The following is a 17,215-nucleotide window of genomic DNA, read 5'->3' as shown; positions in this document are numbered from 1 at the left end:
ACTTTTTTTCTTTCAAATGTTGATCCTTGGTTCTGAAAGGAATAAGTTCGCCACACAATGTCATTTTCTCATCCTAATGCTGTTCCATAGGCTCACTTTCTAACGTAGACCCACGAAAAGAGATGTTAAGCAGAATCTGAGTGGCTAACAGCGGTCACCTTTCAATATCTCTGCATCTTTCCATACGTTGAAAATGAATGGTGACTGAAGCTGTCATTCTGACTAATGTCTCCTTTCGAGTTCCGCTCAAGAGCGAAAGATACGCTGGATTGGAACAATATAAAGACGTGAAAACAGTGATAGTATTTTCATTTTTGGATGAATCCAGCCTTTAGGTGTGTTTTATTAGAGGAAATTTCTATAGTCAATTAAATAAACAGGAGAACATGAAGAGAGTACAAATTAATAAGTGAAACTTATTGTATGAAATTACATTTTTCGTGAGATTTCAAAATCTCGAAACGTCGTCTTATTGGTTGAAATGGAAAGTAAAGTAAACGTATTAATTTATTTCAAGCACCTTGACATTTCTCATTTTATTTCTGCTTAATTTGAATTTGACGTCGCAGTATGCACATCCCTCATTTGATTGGCTGCGCTTACGCTGAAGGTTATGGCAAGCCCAATTATCATTGGGCGCGTTCGACTTGAAGCAGCGCTGCGCAGAATGATCAGTGTATGGCATCAAGTACCACGAGAGCGATAAGAGAGCAGACGGATCATTATGGTGTGTTCACACCAGATGCGAAGTAAATATGCGCATCGCGTCACTCGCTCTAGATTACTCGCGGGATGTTTTTCGTGTCACTCGTGCAAATAAAAACAGCACGATCAACCATGGTGGAGATGACTACAATCACGGTTTTGTAACTGTTGTCAAAAAGTCCCAAATACAATGGAAAGCCAAACGCTGACGTGTCTGGGTTCACAGCACCATCCAGAGGAGGATGAATAAGATTAGGATCCTGTATTAATGTGCGTTACATTTTACTACTGTGTATATATATATATATATATATATATATATATATATACACTGATATTACTATTAGTTTTATTTTTGATAACAGCATCTCTGTAGCCATGCTAATAAAATACAACTACCACTACAACTGATTTTAATTGTTTTCTATGCTCCAGAACTGCATAATAAAAGACGGCTACAATAATGCTCTCTCCTGTTGTCTGATTCAACCGGACATGTCAAGAAGCTCTTCGCTGATTGGCTTGCGCAAGAACCCCTCATGCGAATTTTCAGCTCGAGTTGAAATTTTTGAACTTGCACGGAAGACGCGATTGAGGCGAATATCGTGCATTCACGGCAAACGCATTGCGCATTTTGCGTCGCCCAGCGCGAATTCGCCTCTATTCGCGTCTTTGCATTGACTTTGTATGTAATCTAGTCGCGTGAATAATTACATTCGCGTCTGGTGTGAACACACCATTATGCTTTCAAATCGCTCTCGCGGTGCTTTGACGTCATACACTGATCGTTCTGCGCAGCGCTGCTTCAAGTCGAATCGGCCTATAAATTCAATAGAGGGTATGCACATGACCTCACAGTCAGCAGGAGTGACTGCGGCTCCGCCCACTGAGTGGCAAAAAGACTGAGTGGCAGCATTGGTTTTCAGCGTGAATGCTGCGACAGAACACACAAAACGCATCTAAAATGAGAAAGAGCTTTGCGATTGACTGTACAAATAGATTTGACAAGAAATCTGAGGCATAATTTTACAGACTGCCGAAAACAACAGAAAAGAGAAGCAAATGAATCGCAGCAATTCACAGAAACAAATGGACTCCAGGCAGCGGAACACGGCTTTGAGGTTATTTCATGTTAATGTTGAATTTTGCGGTAAAATCATACCCTATATATTGTATTGTTATATATCGTATTGACAACTCATCAATTAAATATTTACCATCTTATAATCTGCATAACTGGATGTTTTTAAATAAACACTGACAAAAACATAAGTTTTTGGGCTGGAAGATATGACAATATACAGTGGGTACGGAAAGTATTCAGACCCCCTTAAATTTTTCACTCTTTGTTATATTGCAGCCATTTGCTAAAATCATTTAAGTTAAATTTTTTTCCTCATTAATGTACACACAGCACCCCATATTGACAGAAAAACACAGAATTGTTGACATTTTTGCAGATTTATTAAAAAAGAAAAACTGAAATATCACATGGTCCTAAATATTCAGACCCTTTGCTCAGTATTTAGTAGAAGCACCCTTTTGATCTAATACAGCCATGAGTCTTTTTGGGAAAGAGGCAACAAGTTTTTCACACCTGGATTTGGGAATCCTCTGCCATTCCTCCTTGCAGATCCTCCCCAGTTCTGTCAGGTTGGATGGTAAACGTTGGTGGACAGACATTTTTAGGTCTCTCCAGAGATGCTCAATTGGGTTTTTGGCCAGATCTGTGCCTTGCCGCAATTCTGTCTCTGAGCTCTTCAGGCAGTTCTTTTGACCTCATGATTCTCATTTGCTCAGACTTGCACTGTGAGCTGTAAGGTCTTATATAGACAGGTGTGTGGTTTTCCTAATCAAGTCCAATCAGTATAATCAAACACAGCTGGACTCAAATTAAGGTGTAGAACCATCTCAAGGATGCTCAGAAGAAATGGACAGCACCTGAGTTAAATATATGAGTGTCACAGCAAAGGGTCTGAATACTTAGGACCATGTGATATTTCAGTTTTTCTTTTTTAATAAATCTGCAAAAATGTCAACAATTCTGTGTTTTTCTGTCAATATGGGGTGCAGTGTGTGCATTGATGAGGAAAAAAAATTAACTTAAATGATTTTAGCAAATGGCTGCAATATAACAAAGAGTGAAAAATTTAAGGGGGTCTGAATACTTTCCGTACCCACTGTATATAACATTTGATAAGTGATCAGGCACATATAAATGTCAGAAAACACAATTCCTGGCTGCATATCGATATCCATGGACCACTGGATATTTGGTAATTCAAGTCAATTCAAGTTTATTTGTATAGCATTTTTCACTATACAAATCGTTGCAAAGCAGCTTTACTGAAAATTAAAGTTTCTACATTATATTTAGTAATAGTTTATCAGTGGTGACTTTCTCAAGTTGATGTCCATATGGCAGAAATGTACGGTAAAAATCAAGCAGTTAATGTCATGTAATCAAACAGACGATTAACACTATTAACAGCAATGATTATATGTTGTGATTAAACTTATGGCAAAATTTGGTAGTTTTGTATGTTGGCATCATCTCTTCTCAGGTGTTCGGTCTTTGTAAGGGCTGGATCCAGACTAAAGCTTGTGTAATTCGTAGTTATCCCATGGCAGAAACAGAGAAGGAAATAGAGAAAAATTAGTGTAGCTGCTGTTCCAACTAAGCAAGCAAAAAATTATGTGTTCAACCCAAGCAAGTTGCAAGGAACAATATATAGAGTCCAGCAACCTTTAGTTTAAACTGATTATCGTTTGTTTTACTCGCATTTTTGCAGGTTACCTATTAAATCAATTTACGCTGCAGCTCTTTTGCCACTCAGTACGGCTGAGGGGGGGTGTTCCGGCAGGAAAGTGATGTCAATGCATACCCTCTATAGTATCTATTTTTTGTGTCTAATACTTATTTTGTATTTGATATTTAATCCAGTAGTGACTGCTATCTATTCAGTTACACATTATGTATGGAAGAATTGACTACGATCCACTAACATTAAACAGTATTAGGGAGAGAAAGAATTATATTAGACATTAAATAATAGATAACACTTCAAATTTAAGTTATGCTAAAGACTATATGCAATCTGAATAACATATTACCAGCATCCCAGTCATTTAAATTCTGCCAGTAGATACCTAAACCTGAATTATGATGTTACTTGCTTTGTGGTTGCATTACCACCTTGGATGTGAATTATTTTCTAATAATTCAACAACTCAGCGTCAATTATTCTGCTTATACTACAATTATCATACCTCAAGGCGTTGTTCAGGTTATTTCAACACATTTTTCAGGTTTTGTCTCTGAAATGCTCTTGCGTGTGGGACTAATTTCTTACACATCTCATCTCACGCCTCTGTTGCTAAATCCAAAATGTAATTTTAGAGCTTCCATACTTATTTCTAACTTCATTTTGTGTGTGTGTGCATGACATTTGCCATGGGTTTATTTTCTATGTTGCCTTCACAAAAAATTATATCTGAACCTTGATTTTCTTTTTTTCTTGGGAGTAATATCATATGTATAGTTCAGGTGTAGGTATCTACTGGCAGAATTAAATGACTGGAACGCTGGTAACATGTTGGTTAATCAGATTTGCATATAGTATTTGGCATAAATTAAATCTGAAATGTCTAATATGTAATGTTTTCTTGCACTAATACATTTTTATGTTATTGGCAAACTCCTTACTTTGATATAATAAAGAGGTATGCAAGAAACATTTTGACAGTGGCATATGTATTACAATACTGATAGTGGTAATTAAACACAGTACAACAACAAAAGTAAAAACTTTTGTAAAACTAGAGTCTGTCCCACTTGATTACTACTGCTTATATTTTTTTCACTAATTGCAATTGCTTTTTTACTTTTTATAAGTAATGATCATAATAGCTACTTTATAGTTCAATTAAAAATCTTAGAAGTTACTAGCTAGTAACAATTGGAATACACAACTTGTGTCTAATGAATAGAAACTAGTGCCTATTCAATAAGTACTAAGAATACTGGACAAGACCTATTTGAAAAATTACCAATAATTTAAAGGGGTCATGTGATGTTGCTAAAAAGAACATTATTTTGTGTATTTGGTGTAATGAAATGTGTTTATGCAGTTTAAGGTTAAAAAAACACATTATTTTCCACATATTGTACATTATTGTTTCTCCTCTATGCCCCGCCTTTCTGAAACGCGTCAATTTTTACAAAGCTCATCGGTCTGAAAAGCAAGGTGTGCTCTGATTGGCCAGCTATCCAGTTTGTTGTGATTGGCCGAATACCTCAAGCGTGTGACGGAAATGTTACGCCCCTTGCCATATTGTGATGCCTTGTCCCGGCCGGAGCGACGAGACAAAAACATTAAAACCCAATATAAACTAGGGATTTGTTGCATCCATATGTCCTCCATAAATTCTAATAAAGATAAAAATTTTCTAATAAAAATCTATTAAAATAGTTATCAGAGAAACTGAAAAAGTCACTAGCGAGTCACAATTTATTGCTAGTACATTAGATGTTAAACCGGCTTGCCATAGAGGGGCGTGACCTGGTATGTGGGCGAGCGAATTGTATATAGTGGGGAATTCCCAGTCAGTACTCTTCTGTTTTTAAGTGTTACTGTATATCTGTTTAGCAGTTCAGAGCTCGGACATAAAACCTAAGACAAGGGTGTTCGCATAACATGGATGGTGAGTTTCAGTATTTATTAAATGAATCAAGTAACTGTCTTTTCTTTTCCCTTTCTTGCTTTTTCCTGTCTTGAATTAAATTATGCGTACAGTTCAAGTCTGTGTAGTAGATAGTCGATTCAAAACAGCACTGTTGTTTTAATGAGTTGTTTAGCTAGCCAATTAAAGATACTTAATGTACCAACTCATAATTTTTATTATAGGCCTATAGAATCTGTCTGAATAATAACGACTTTCTATGCTATATTTTGGTGTGTTTGTAAATCTTGACAATGTAATTTGTAATCTTACAGTATAACATATTCCGCATTTTCAAGTCTGATTCTATTTAAGAAAAAACATACAGGCTTGTAGTTTTATATATTACAGGGAATAAAACGCAGAGTTGTCTTTGTGGAAGTGTACAATTAAGCGAAACAAAAGCAATATGATCCACATTACCTGAAAACAAAGTTCTTAAGACCTCTAAACTAGATAAATCTTGTGTAAACTAAACAAATCAAATGAGTTGACAGTACATGAATACACGAGGGACAAAGTAACACCAGGAAATAAAAATGAGGAACTTTTAAAAGCTGTTTCAACTCTGTTATTCTAATCTGCACGTTTGTTAATTCTTGTACAATATAATATGCATTATAACACGTATTAACTGATTGCATGTATTCATCTATGTTCTTCTATCCATGCTTTTCTGTACAGTGCATACCCTCACAATGCACAGGGACCCCAATCTAAGTAAGTACATTAAATTCATCTGTGCCTAGTGTAAAACGAATTCTGTCGGTGCTAGTAACATGTTTTGAGTCAAGTTTAGGGTGGCTCATAAACTTTGCCTAATTACTCATCAAGTTTGTTTAAACGTCACCCAGTTTTCACCCAGATTTCCTTACATTACTTCCTCTTTTGTTTGATAAAGATATGACTTCCTGTAAGTGACAAATCTCTTGAGCAAGCAGTAGTGAGTGACATCTGCACACTTCACTAAATTATACATTGGCTCTATTTCATGCATTATAACCATTTTCCCCAGCTTACTTTATGACATTTCACAGAGTAAGAATGCATAAGCAAATAGATCTAATCTGTTCGTGGCCATGTCAGAAGCAAGTGTGTTAAAAGCAGCCAAATATATTGCATGCCAAATGCAGCTGTTTGTGCAGGTGTTTGAAGAAGTTATGATATGCTTAGTATAATGGCACCTGGATGAGCTGGTAAAGTTCTGTGCCCACAGGTGCAGAGAGTGGGAAATTATTTACTGGCAGGCTGTGTTGTTTGTGGTCAGGTTATGGTCAGGTTCTGTGAAAGACGCAAGATGTTGTTTCTGCAGGTGTTTCGAGGCCATTGTCTTGTTCTTATGCATCTGCTGGCATTTTAATAAATAAGACTCATTTCAGTTTTTGACATGCTCTAATCATTTTTAATATTTAAGTGAATGATATTCAAATCTCTGAATCTGACTGATGTCATTTTGCTGGTCTGTGCAGTGGGAGAGCCCTGTGTTCAGATCTTCGAGCAGCCAAAGCAGAGAGGCATGCGCTTCAGGTACAAATGTGAGGGTCGTTCAGCGGGCAGCATACCTGGAGAAAGAAGCTCCGACAATAACAGAACCTACCCAAGCATTCAGGTATCTGCTTTTAAAGTCTTACAGCACTGAAGAAAGAATTCACCGTATAATTAAACTTTAAAGAAAATGTGATTACTAAGTGATTCTATAAACAGCATCTCTCCTTATATGTCTCCCTATTAGATTCTAAATGTTACCGTGAAAGGAAAAGTACGTGTTACCCTGGTGACCAAAAGTGACCCATATAAACCGCATCCCCATGACTTGGTGGGTAAGGACTGCAAGGATGGTTATTATGAGACAGAGTTTGGACCTGAACGAAGAGTCATCGCGTAAGTTGGTGCTTTTAATATTAAAATGTCAAAATAATTTGAATGTCACTTAAATACAGAAGGTTAAAAACCTTTTGATTGCAGATATAGTATCTGCATAATTTGCTCCAATCTCGTTTGGTCCTGTTACCATTTTCCTCCTAATGAAATGAAACATCTCTGTGCCCTACATCAAAGCCATTCCAATGTGCTTTTCCGTATACTTCAGCCCACACACTACCACAGTTCTCTTCCGATGGGCTGTCCATTCTTCTTTTTATTTATTTTTTATGAAGCATGTTGTTTCAGAGTAGGGAGCCATGTAGGGGATTCCCCCGATATGCAAAATGAGAGCCTTAGAGCTCCAGTCTGCCCTCAATTTTAAACAGTATGTCAGTATGGTTAGTTCTAACCTCACTCTTCCTGTTAGCTTTAGTCTTATAAACCGCATCCCCATGACTTGGTGGGTAAGGACTGCAAGGATGGTTATTATGAGACAGAGTTTGGACCTGAACGAAGAGTCATCGCGTAAGTTGGTGCTTTTAATATTAAAATGTCAAAATAATTTGAATGTCACTTAAATACAGAAGGTTAAAACCCTTTTGATTGCAGATATAGTATCTGCATAATTTGCTCCAATCTCGTTTGGTCCTGTTACCATTTTCCTCCTAATGAAATGAAACATCTCTGTGCCCCACATCAAAGCCATTCCAATGTGCTTTTCCGTATACTTCAGCCCACACACTACCACAGTTCTCTTCCGATGGGCTGTCCATTCTTCTTCTTTTTATTTTTTTTTAATGAAGCATGTTGTTTCAGAGTAGGGAGCCATGTAGGGGATTCCCCCGATATGCAAAATGAGAGCCTTAGAGCTCCAGTCTGCCCTCAATTTTAAACAGTATGTCAGTATGGTTAGTTCTAACCTCACTCTTCCTGTTAGCTTTAGTCTATGGGATCAGTGTTCATGATGGATAATACATAGAACTAAACACATCTGACCGCTCAAAACCAGGCAACACATTTGAACAGATTGTTTCTTTGTTTTTTTCCAGGTTTCAGAACCTGGGTATCCAGTGTGTGAGGAGAAGAGAAGTGAAAGATGCCATAATGCAGAGGATTGAGCGAAGAATCAACCCCTTCAATGGTGAGAACAAATGGCACTTTTTTCTCTTGGCCCAAATAGAATCTGCATACACAGAAAAGTCCTCAAATTTAATCAGAATTGGGGTAAAATTATTTAAAAAATGTCTACACTTGCCCCAACTAATTTGTTTTGTTATATTTATTTTTATTCACTTAGTAGATGCTTTTATGCATAGTGTCTTACAAATGAGTTCACAGATTTATCAGATTTATCCTCAAATTTTGCACGGAAAACATCTGCAAATTCCATCTCTTATCATTATTACTGACCCAGTTTCTTTCACTTTCAGAAATTCTGTATTTAGATGATGCCTGGTGTTAAAATCACGAAAGCTTACACATTTCTCTCTTTCCTGCCTTCAGTACTGTATGACACAAACTGTCATCTGACAATGCAGTTAGGGTAGAAAAAATCACTTCTCTTTATTTAGTGAAGGTTTTGCTCAACTGGCTGCGGTATTTAGTGGCATATGATCGGGGGGGATTTATTTAGAGAGGGAGGAATGTCAGGAGGAACTGTAAACTATACTTTTTTGTGTAACTGATAACTTTGGCTTATTCTGCCTCGAGTATGCAAACAGCCAAATACTTCAGGAATTCCATGCAAATTATTGTGTGGGAGGAAAGCAGGGACAGCAGGGTCAACGTTTTTAAAGCAGGTAATGATTTTCAGATTGTGTCTTGCCACCACCAGCAATGTTTTTGTGATAAATAAGTCTGACTAGTTAACCTACAGAGTAGCTTTTGGAAATGCTTGCGCTTTAATTTGAGGCTTTGATATTGAGGATATTCTTTAAGGTTTTATATATGAAGTGATTCAACAAGCATGTCACATTATGTTAGCAGATTATGTAGAATCATCATGTAGTGTCATAACACTGTCTAGCCAAATGATATTTGAGAAATCATGAAAATGTTGCAACAGGACTTTACACAACATGGTTAGTGAACATAGGGAATACTAGATTGTGAACTTGCTTCTTCATGCTTGTTCTGCTGTTCTCTGTGAGCAATGTTTTTGTGATAAATAAGTCTGACTAGTTAACCTACAGAGTAGCTTTTGGAAATGCTTGCGCTTTAATTTGAGGCTTTGATATTGAGGATATTCTTTAAGGTTTTATATATGAAGTGATTCAACAAGCATGTCACATTATGTTAGCAAATTATGTAGAATCATCATGTAGTGTCATAACACTGTCTAGCCAAATGATATTTGAGAAATCATGAAAATGTTGCAACAGGACTTTACACAACATGGTTAGTGAACATAGGGAATGCTAGATTGTGAACTTGCTTCTTCATGCTTGTTCTGCTGTTCTCTGTGGTGATGGGATGTTTGAGGGACTGCTCTCGCTTCTGCTGTGATAACCAAATTAAGATCTCTCTCTTTGGCTGTGTAACACTGACAGTCCCTTGAAATGAGGTAGATTAGTCATGGTGCCAGTCGTAGTGAGATTATTTTTTATATTACTTTTGAAGTTTGGTCATGTGTTGAAGGGATGACCTGCCAGAGATGACCTCATTTGCACTGACATTATCCCACAATGATTGAACTGATGACTTCATTCAATTAATTTCATTTATTGACTAGGTAATCGAATGTTTGTTTGTTTTTTGCGAGGAGGTATTCATTTTGTGGTTAGGGCTGTCACAAACATGAAAGGATAGCTGAGAATTAAATGTCATACCAGTAATTGTGATTAATGATGTAATTGTTTCAGGTTCTGCTTAATGCTTCTACAATGAAAAAAGTTATTTTGAAACCCTTTTCACTCCAACATTGCTGGTAAATTTTGCAAACAGAAACCGCAAGTAACACACTAAATTAAACATGAAATTTAGTTGAAAGTAGAATGGCTGAAATGGTATTTTCTATACTACAACTTACACTCTCTTATACTCAACTTTGAAAAATCAGTTTTTAACATTATACACATTAAGAAGGAATTTATTCACTTTGGACCTAAAGTCATTCTCTAAAATATAGTATTACCTTTCATGCTTTTTGATGTGAATAATAATATTTTTGATATTTAAAAATAAAATAAAAAATATTATATATATATATATATATATATATAACATTAGAATATTTAGCAAGTTATATATTTGTTTTAGTAATTAATTTAGTCATTTTCATGCATTAATGTGGTCCGAACTGTAACATCCTAAAATATTTGTCATTACATAGCACTACGTTTTCACGTTAAAACCTGAGGGTTTGGCGGTTCAAATTATGCATAACTGCACATCAAAAAGTGCATTTCATGACATTTCTACATTTGATTACAATTCCCTTATTTGGCTGGTAATATGTGACTGTTCAAAATAACTCGAAATAACAACTAGTTTAATCAGTAGGCATACGTGTCATGTTGGCGAAAAAGTATGTAGCTATAAAACTCGTGGAGTCTGTGAGGTTGCCCCTAGTTGGATTTGCCGTGATGGGTGCTGAGTGGGTGTTGAGTGCAAAATATGGTGTTAGATGTCACAGATGGTGGGTTTCCGGATGACGAGTGATGAGTGTCAGGTTTGGGAATGGTGGTGTGCCCACAGAATGGAGAATCTTCACCTGCCTGCCCCCATTTCTCTCTACAACTCGAACCCTCTGCTTCACCTTCCAGCAGCCCACGCTAACCTAAATCATCCCCCACCTGTGACTGCTGTCCACTCGTTTCTCTTGCTCTTTGACTTCACTAAATGCAGAACCAGAGGCACACATATACGCAAATAAACATGACCACACCGCGCCTCACAGTTGCCTTTTTCACACTCTGCCTCTCGCTATCTTCCGCACCCCCTCATCTCCTCCCACCTCATCTCTGTTCCTCTGTTCCTTCTTGTCTGTTTTACATCTGTCTGCTGTGCTCCTCACTGCTCAGCTTCCGTCTCCATCCTTCTTTCCCACTTCTGGGCTTGTGGTCTGGACAGAGGTGTCTCTTCGTGTCAGGAGGCCGTCCCCTTTGCTGAAGAGTCGTCATTGATACTCTGTCACTCAAGCTCTCTTTCTCTGTTTCCACCTGCTGTGACCTCAGAGTGCTCAAAGCTCGTCAAGGCTGTGGGCGGGATAGCTGTGGGCTGAAAAGAGGCAGACTCCTGAGAGTAAGAGCGTGGGCGGAGGTGCACACACCAGCACTCATGTGGGCAGTTGTGCTCTTGTAGGCTGATGTGTCAGTGGCATTTCTGGTGATGCTGCTGGGTGAAATCTGCAAGTGCACTGCATGCTGCTTGCTTTTCTGACTTGCCTTTGTATTAATGCTGCCTTTAAATGCACCTCGGTCAGGCGTTCATTATTACATCATGCGTTTATGTCCAACATATGACTTGGAAGCAGTTTAAACAAAACAAAGGAATTGTATTGTGACCAGCAATGCAAAATTCGAAATATACATTTATATCACTTATTTATATGTGGTATCACAACTAAAGTTGAAGTAAATCATGCACAATGGCTTAGCTTGTCAAGTATTGTTAAGTCTAAAAAATACTGTAAAATTAATTAAATTACAAAAATTATGATATATCAATTTATTTATCTTTTATATTATGATATATCATATATTTATCTTTCATTTTTAATTATAAATATGTATATATAAATATGTATATATTTTGCATAAATTACATATTGCATAGTATTACAATAATTTACTGTAAAAAGTACAAAAAATTCTATATTATGTTCCAAGTTCTTTGTAATGTACTCGTTATATATATATTAAATATGTGTATATAAATATGTTTATTTTTGCATAAATTACCATCATTACAATAATGTACTGTAAAAAGTACAAAATACTATATTATATTAAAGTGAAAGTAAATTTGTTTAAATCATCAAACAAATGGCAATACAGCGAAATGAATACACACATTCATTTTAAAATAATATTAAATTGTAATTCATTTTAAAATGTTATTATTTATAATAGTATTTATTTATTTATTCATATTTTTCAGAACTGTGGTAAGCATGCTTTTTCTCGTGTTAAAAAAAAAATCTAAAACTGTCAATGCTGCCACTACTGCTCTCAAAAATCAATTTATTAAAATCATAACAATGTTTCGACCCTAAGGTCTTCGTCAGGCAAACAACAACAACAAAAATCTAAAAAACAAGTTGTGTCACAAGCGTGTCAGCTAACTTTAAACAAACTGACCTGGTTTTCGTTCTTGTGCCTGTTTCATTTTCTTATCCCTCTTCCCCTTTCCTCTTCATTCACAGACTCTCGATATCTTCTGCTCTGTTTTGACACACAAATTACATCTAGGATTAATATGTTGATATGTTTTTTAAGGTGTACACTGCAACTTTGAACATATGTTTTGTGTCCACAGTTCCCCGGGAACAGCTGCTGCAGACTGAGGAATATGATCTGAATGTGGTGCGTCTTTGCTTCCAAGTTTTCCTGCAAGATGAGACCGGGATGTACAACACCACGCTGCCTCCCATCGTCTCCAACCCCATCTATGACAACAGTGAGTTCACAACAAATAAAAAGCACACTCTGTCATTTCTGCACTGCAACAAACGGAGTCGAAAACTGTTTGTTTGACTGCATAACAACACTGACACAGACTTATTTAGCTTTTTGATGAGTGGCAGAGCAGTGTTGTTTTTGCTGCTGCTAGTCATACAGAGTCACTAGGGATGGTATGGCAAATTTTGAAATAGAATGCAATATTTATTACTATGTTATATTTTTATTACGGTGCTTTTTTATTATTGCCTTTAGTTTCTTGATACAAATAAAGTAAAAAATTATGACAGTATTTACTGTAATGATTTTTATGAGAGTTAGAAAATAAGTAATAAAAAATATTTTTGAGTAATGTAAATTTCAATCCATATAAAATACATAAAAACCAAGCTAAATTTGATATTTATTATTAGCTAAAAAAGTTTGTAGATTTTTAATATAATTTTCAAGTATAGAACTTATTTGTTGTATATCATGTTCTATAAATTATAATCAATGAAAATTAGCAAAAATTAGTCTGAAGTTTGAAATTTAGGATTATTTAATGTTAATAATTACCTGTTTAATACTCGCTGTTGGTATCTCCTATATTTTATAGTGTTTTGTTTTCGATTGAGGAAAAACATGGTATAGCGATACCCTTCAGAACACAACCATTTGGCAGCAATTTTGACTGATTTACTGATGCAAGTCACTGCCGCCACAGAGCATGAAGCTGTGGCAATGCATTGCTTAGGTGACAGATCTGTCAGTGGCCACATCCCACACTACAGGAAGTGAGCATGGTCCATTTCAACACTTCCTCACGTGATGGTGCTGTACAGCGCGAGCAGAACAGCAGTGCTTGCAGAGTGTTTTTGTGTGGTGGTTGTGTGATGCTAAATCGGATTTAAAAAAAAGCTCAGGCCATGACTTGGTTAAACCCTTTCATCTGTTGTAGAGGCTGATTCTCAAGTCTTTCATGTTGTTCTCATCACAATGCAGTAAAACTAGCCATAAGCCGTTCTTTGCCATCATAGAAATCAGTCTCGTACAAACCCAGAAAAGAGGAAGCAATAAACTACCCCGCCCTTACTTTGTAAATCATGACAGGTTTGGCTGCTTTTTCAGTCTCAGGACATAATGTTTGCAAGTGTGGCTGTGCCTGCAGATTCTCTGATAAAGTCAAAGAATGTGAAAAATGATTTCTTACTGCTCATAGCAGTGCATGTCTGTGTTTCAAGTTTGTTAAGATTTTCTAATCTTCAATCTCAATGGCCTGTGCTTGTTTCAGGGGCCCCAAATACAGCCGAACTGCGAATCTGCCGGGTGAACAAGAACAGCGGCAGTGTGAAGGGAGGTGATGAGATTTTTCTCCTCTGCGATAAAGTGCAGAAAGGTATGGGAACATTTGAATTATTTTGAAAAAAAAATTCAATGTGTTATCGATTTTAGCCAATTTGCTAACTTAATCTAAAAGCAAAAGTTGAACTAGAGATCTAAAATTCATATTTGTATTTATTAAGTTATTTATTCAATCTCACATGTTCTTTTCTTTTATTCATCATCCATTCGTTTTATTTTATGGAAATTATCTATCCATCTTCCATTGCTAGTTTTTTTAAGCCATTCTTTTATTTAATACATCACATTACCTTACTCTAGATGACATTGAGGTGAGGTTCTTCACTCAGACCTGGGAGGCCAAAGGCTTATTCTCTCAGGCAGACGTACACAGGCAAGTGGCCATAGTGTTCAAGACACCTGCCTACTATGACACCACCATCATAGCCCCTGTCACAGTGCGCATGCAGCTGCGCCGGCCCACAGACCAGGAGGTCAGTGAGCCCATGGAGTTCCGCTATCTGCCCGATGACAAAGGTAAAAGATCACCCTGCAGTGTTATGACACCCACATCAAGGATTGTTTTGTTATGGGTCAATGATAAATATTTTTAAAATCTAGTTTAAAATGCATGTAGAAATGTACTTTATGTTGTCATGTCGGTCTCATTTGGTTTTGAAAAATTTTTATTCAAAATATCACATTTTTGGGCAGTCGCACCACATGACGTTTTAGAACCTCTTTTAAAATTCTGACACGCTAGTGTACACACCATAATTATTATTTAAAAAAAATTATAAATATATTTTTCAAAGTAAAAAGTATTTATTTTACAAATATCTTTAAATTATTAATTACTTATTATTTCATAAGTACGTTTTTTTGAGGAGTTGCCCCTCAACCTGTACTAACCCTGCCTAGTTAAAAATAGGGCAACAGATATTGATATAATGTACCGTTTTATGTCATTTGATTTTGCCTAGTAGATTAGGCAGACAAACATGAGCATAATGTCTCTTTTCTTTTTCAGATCCATATGGCTGCCAAGAGAAGAAACGTAAAATTGAAAGCCAGATGAAATCCTTCTCTGGCTTCTCCCAAGGAGCCATGAGCTTTATGAACAGACCAAAAGCAGTGCCTTCGGCAGGTTTGATGAATCAGAGAATCAAAATGGGTAAGATGCACAACACTTTTCATGTAAACCATACTGAATAGCAATATAGCAAAATTTGCTATATGTATGTACTTATATACGTATTCTTTTTACAGAGCCAACAAATTATCATCCATCAAACCATGGGGTGATGTGCCAAAATCCAATGGGCTATTATAACAAAGCCCCTCCGTCCTGCCCCATGATGCCACCCCTAACAGAAACCCCACCATCAGGAACATACAGTCAAGCATGGCCCAGTCCAATCGCCAACACCACCAGCAATGGATTAGGCCTACAGCAGGTGAACCCAAGTCCCAGCATGCCCACCACAGGGGAAAGTGGAAACAGCCTTCCTCTACTGACCGCTAGGGATCTGGAGTTTCTTCAACCTAATGGCCCAACCAGCAGCCAGCCTCGACAGGACCAACCGAACCAGCAGGTCCAGCAATCCCAACAGCCACCTCAAAGGCAAGGAGTAGAAGGAGCCCATAACTGGTATAACTATGGCCACCAACAGCCTCAAAGCACCCAGAATGGGGCAACAGGCACTGGTGGGTCAATGGGAACAGGCTACTTGTATGCAGGCAACATAGATGATGATTTATTTCAAAACCTCATCGGCAATCATCAGCCAGTCCTACCACTGAAACAGGAATCTCAAGGGTCGAGCAACATGGCTGTGCTGGGGCCCAGCTCGGACTGTGCGCAGTCCTTCACCGCGCTCCTGAACTCCACCACCCCCAATGGAAGTACCGCAGAGACCATGAGACAAATGGAAGCTGGTGGGCCCAATCAGAGGGTCTCGCAGATTTCCTACCCTGCCAGCGGCATGGGGCAGGAGAGCCATCTTGATTCTTTCGCCTGGCAGTACTTCCCCGAATAGAGTAGAATTCCATAAGTGTTCAAGATTTAGTTCTTTAAATGTAGGCTCTGATTTATGTTCACTGAATGTATTTTCTGAAAATCAGAAGGGCTCGTTGTCCTGGAAATACTGTAAGATGCTGCCACCAATTAGGTATAGCAGTGAGATTTTATGATGGTCATGTTGGAGAAGTTTGGGACCATTTGTCCACAAACGCTCAATTATGACAGATTAATTGTGTTCCTTAAAGTGGGAACTAGCAGGGAATTGTCCCTGGGTAATGGCTATGTCATTTTAAACATGCTTCTTATCCAAGGTTCTCAAATGTACTGTTCAAACAAGGGTTTTCTTTGGTTACTCAAAAGTGATATTATGGCTTTAGAAAACTAAGACCAACGTCTTGCTCTGTTTTTACTTTATTCAACATACACAAGCTTTTACATTGCATTTTCTATGGGTTTTTGTATTTGTATAAAATTAAAGTTTATTCTGCTGAACATGGATTTTGTGATTTCATGTATGTAATGTTTGATACATTCTGAGCTGATTTATGGCAACAGTACTGATATGTGGAGGTGACCAATGTTTGTTTTCATTCATACTGGTCATTTGAATGCATCATTTGTTTCTGTTTCACATTCCAAAGTACAGGTAAATAAAGGATTAAACTCTCTAATTTGGTGTACATATGTCTTTTCATATAACATTCAGTTATAAGAATGAAGGGGAGACTTTGGATGTGGATACTGGATGTCTGGCTTTCATATTTCTGAACCCGTTGACATATGCTCCTAACAATGAGAATATGAAAACCAGTGAACCAGTCATTGTGTCATTCAAGTGGTTTCAACACCCAACAGGGTTATATATAATGCTTAGAAACACAATATTGTTATGCTGCTGAGTTACTCAATCGATATTGAAACTTTGGAATTTTTTACTTCCTAATGAAATTTTTTTGAT

The 17,215-nt window shown here is 37.1% G+C and overlaps 1 protein-coding gene across 2 annotated transcripts; it reads left to right on the top strand.

Moving 5' to 3' along the window:
* The first annotated feature begins 5,298 nt into the window (after nucleotides 1-5,298).
* LOC107601890 (proto-oncogene c-Rel-like) lies at nucleotides 5,299-16,925 on the top strand. 2 transcript variants are annotated; one of them, XM_016294238.1, is made up of 11 exons: nucleotides 5,299-5,409; nucleotides 6,112-6,147; nucleotides 6,897-7,036; nucleotides 7,160-7,243; nucleotides 7,751-7,815; nucleotides 8,340-8,431; nucleotides 12,769-12,909; nucleotides 14,185-14,289; nucleotides 14,556-14,771; nucleotides 15,265-15,408; nucleotides 15,504-16,925. In XM_016294238.1, the coding sequence occupies exons 1-11, from the start codon at nucleotides 5,403-5,405 to the stop codon at nucleotides 16,271-16,273; spliced, it is 1,800 nt and encodes a 599-aa protein (XP_016149724.1). In that variant the 5' UTR covers nucleotides 5,299-5,402; the 3' UTR covers nucleotides 16,274-16,925. The 2 variants fall into 2 exon arrangements, with proteins under 2 accessions (XP_016149724.1, XP_016149725.1); XM_016294239.1 differs by lacking the exon at nucleotides 7,751-7,815 and having other exon boundaries at nucleotides 7,160-7,308.
* The last annotated feature ends 290 nt before the right edge of the window (nucleotides 16,926-17,215 follow it).

Source organism: Sinocyclocheilus grahami, unplaced genomic scaffold (assembly GCF_001515645.1).
Source record: "Sinocyclocheilus grahami isolate Dianchi unplaced genomic scaffold, SAMN03320097.WGS_v1.1 scaffold313.1, whole genome shotgun sequence".
NCBI lineage: Eukaryota > Metazoa > Chordata > Actinopteri > Cypriniformes > Cyprinidae > Sinocyclocheilus > Sinocyclocheilus grahami.
This window is presented reverse-complemented; position numbering and strand designations above follow the sequence as displayed.

What these genes read in the sequence shown, in the direction of transcription:
- LOC107601890 (XM_016294238.1), top strand. An exon ending in GAACCTACCCAAGCATTCAG is followed by an intron (nt 7,037 to 7,159) that starts GTATCTGCTTTT and finishes TCTCCCTATTAG; the next exon opens with ATTCTAAATGTTACCGTGAA. An exon ending in CTATCTGCCCGATGACAAAG is followed by an intron (nt 14,772 to 15,264) that starts GTAAAAGATCAC and finishes TTTCTTTTTCAG; the next exon opens with ATCCATATGGCTGCCAAGAG.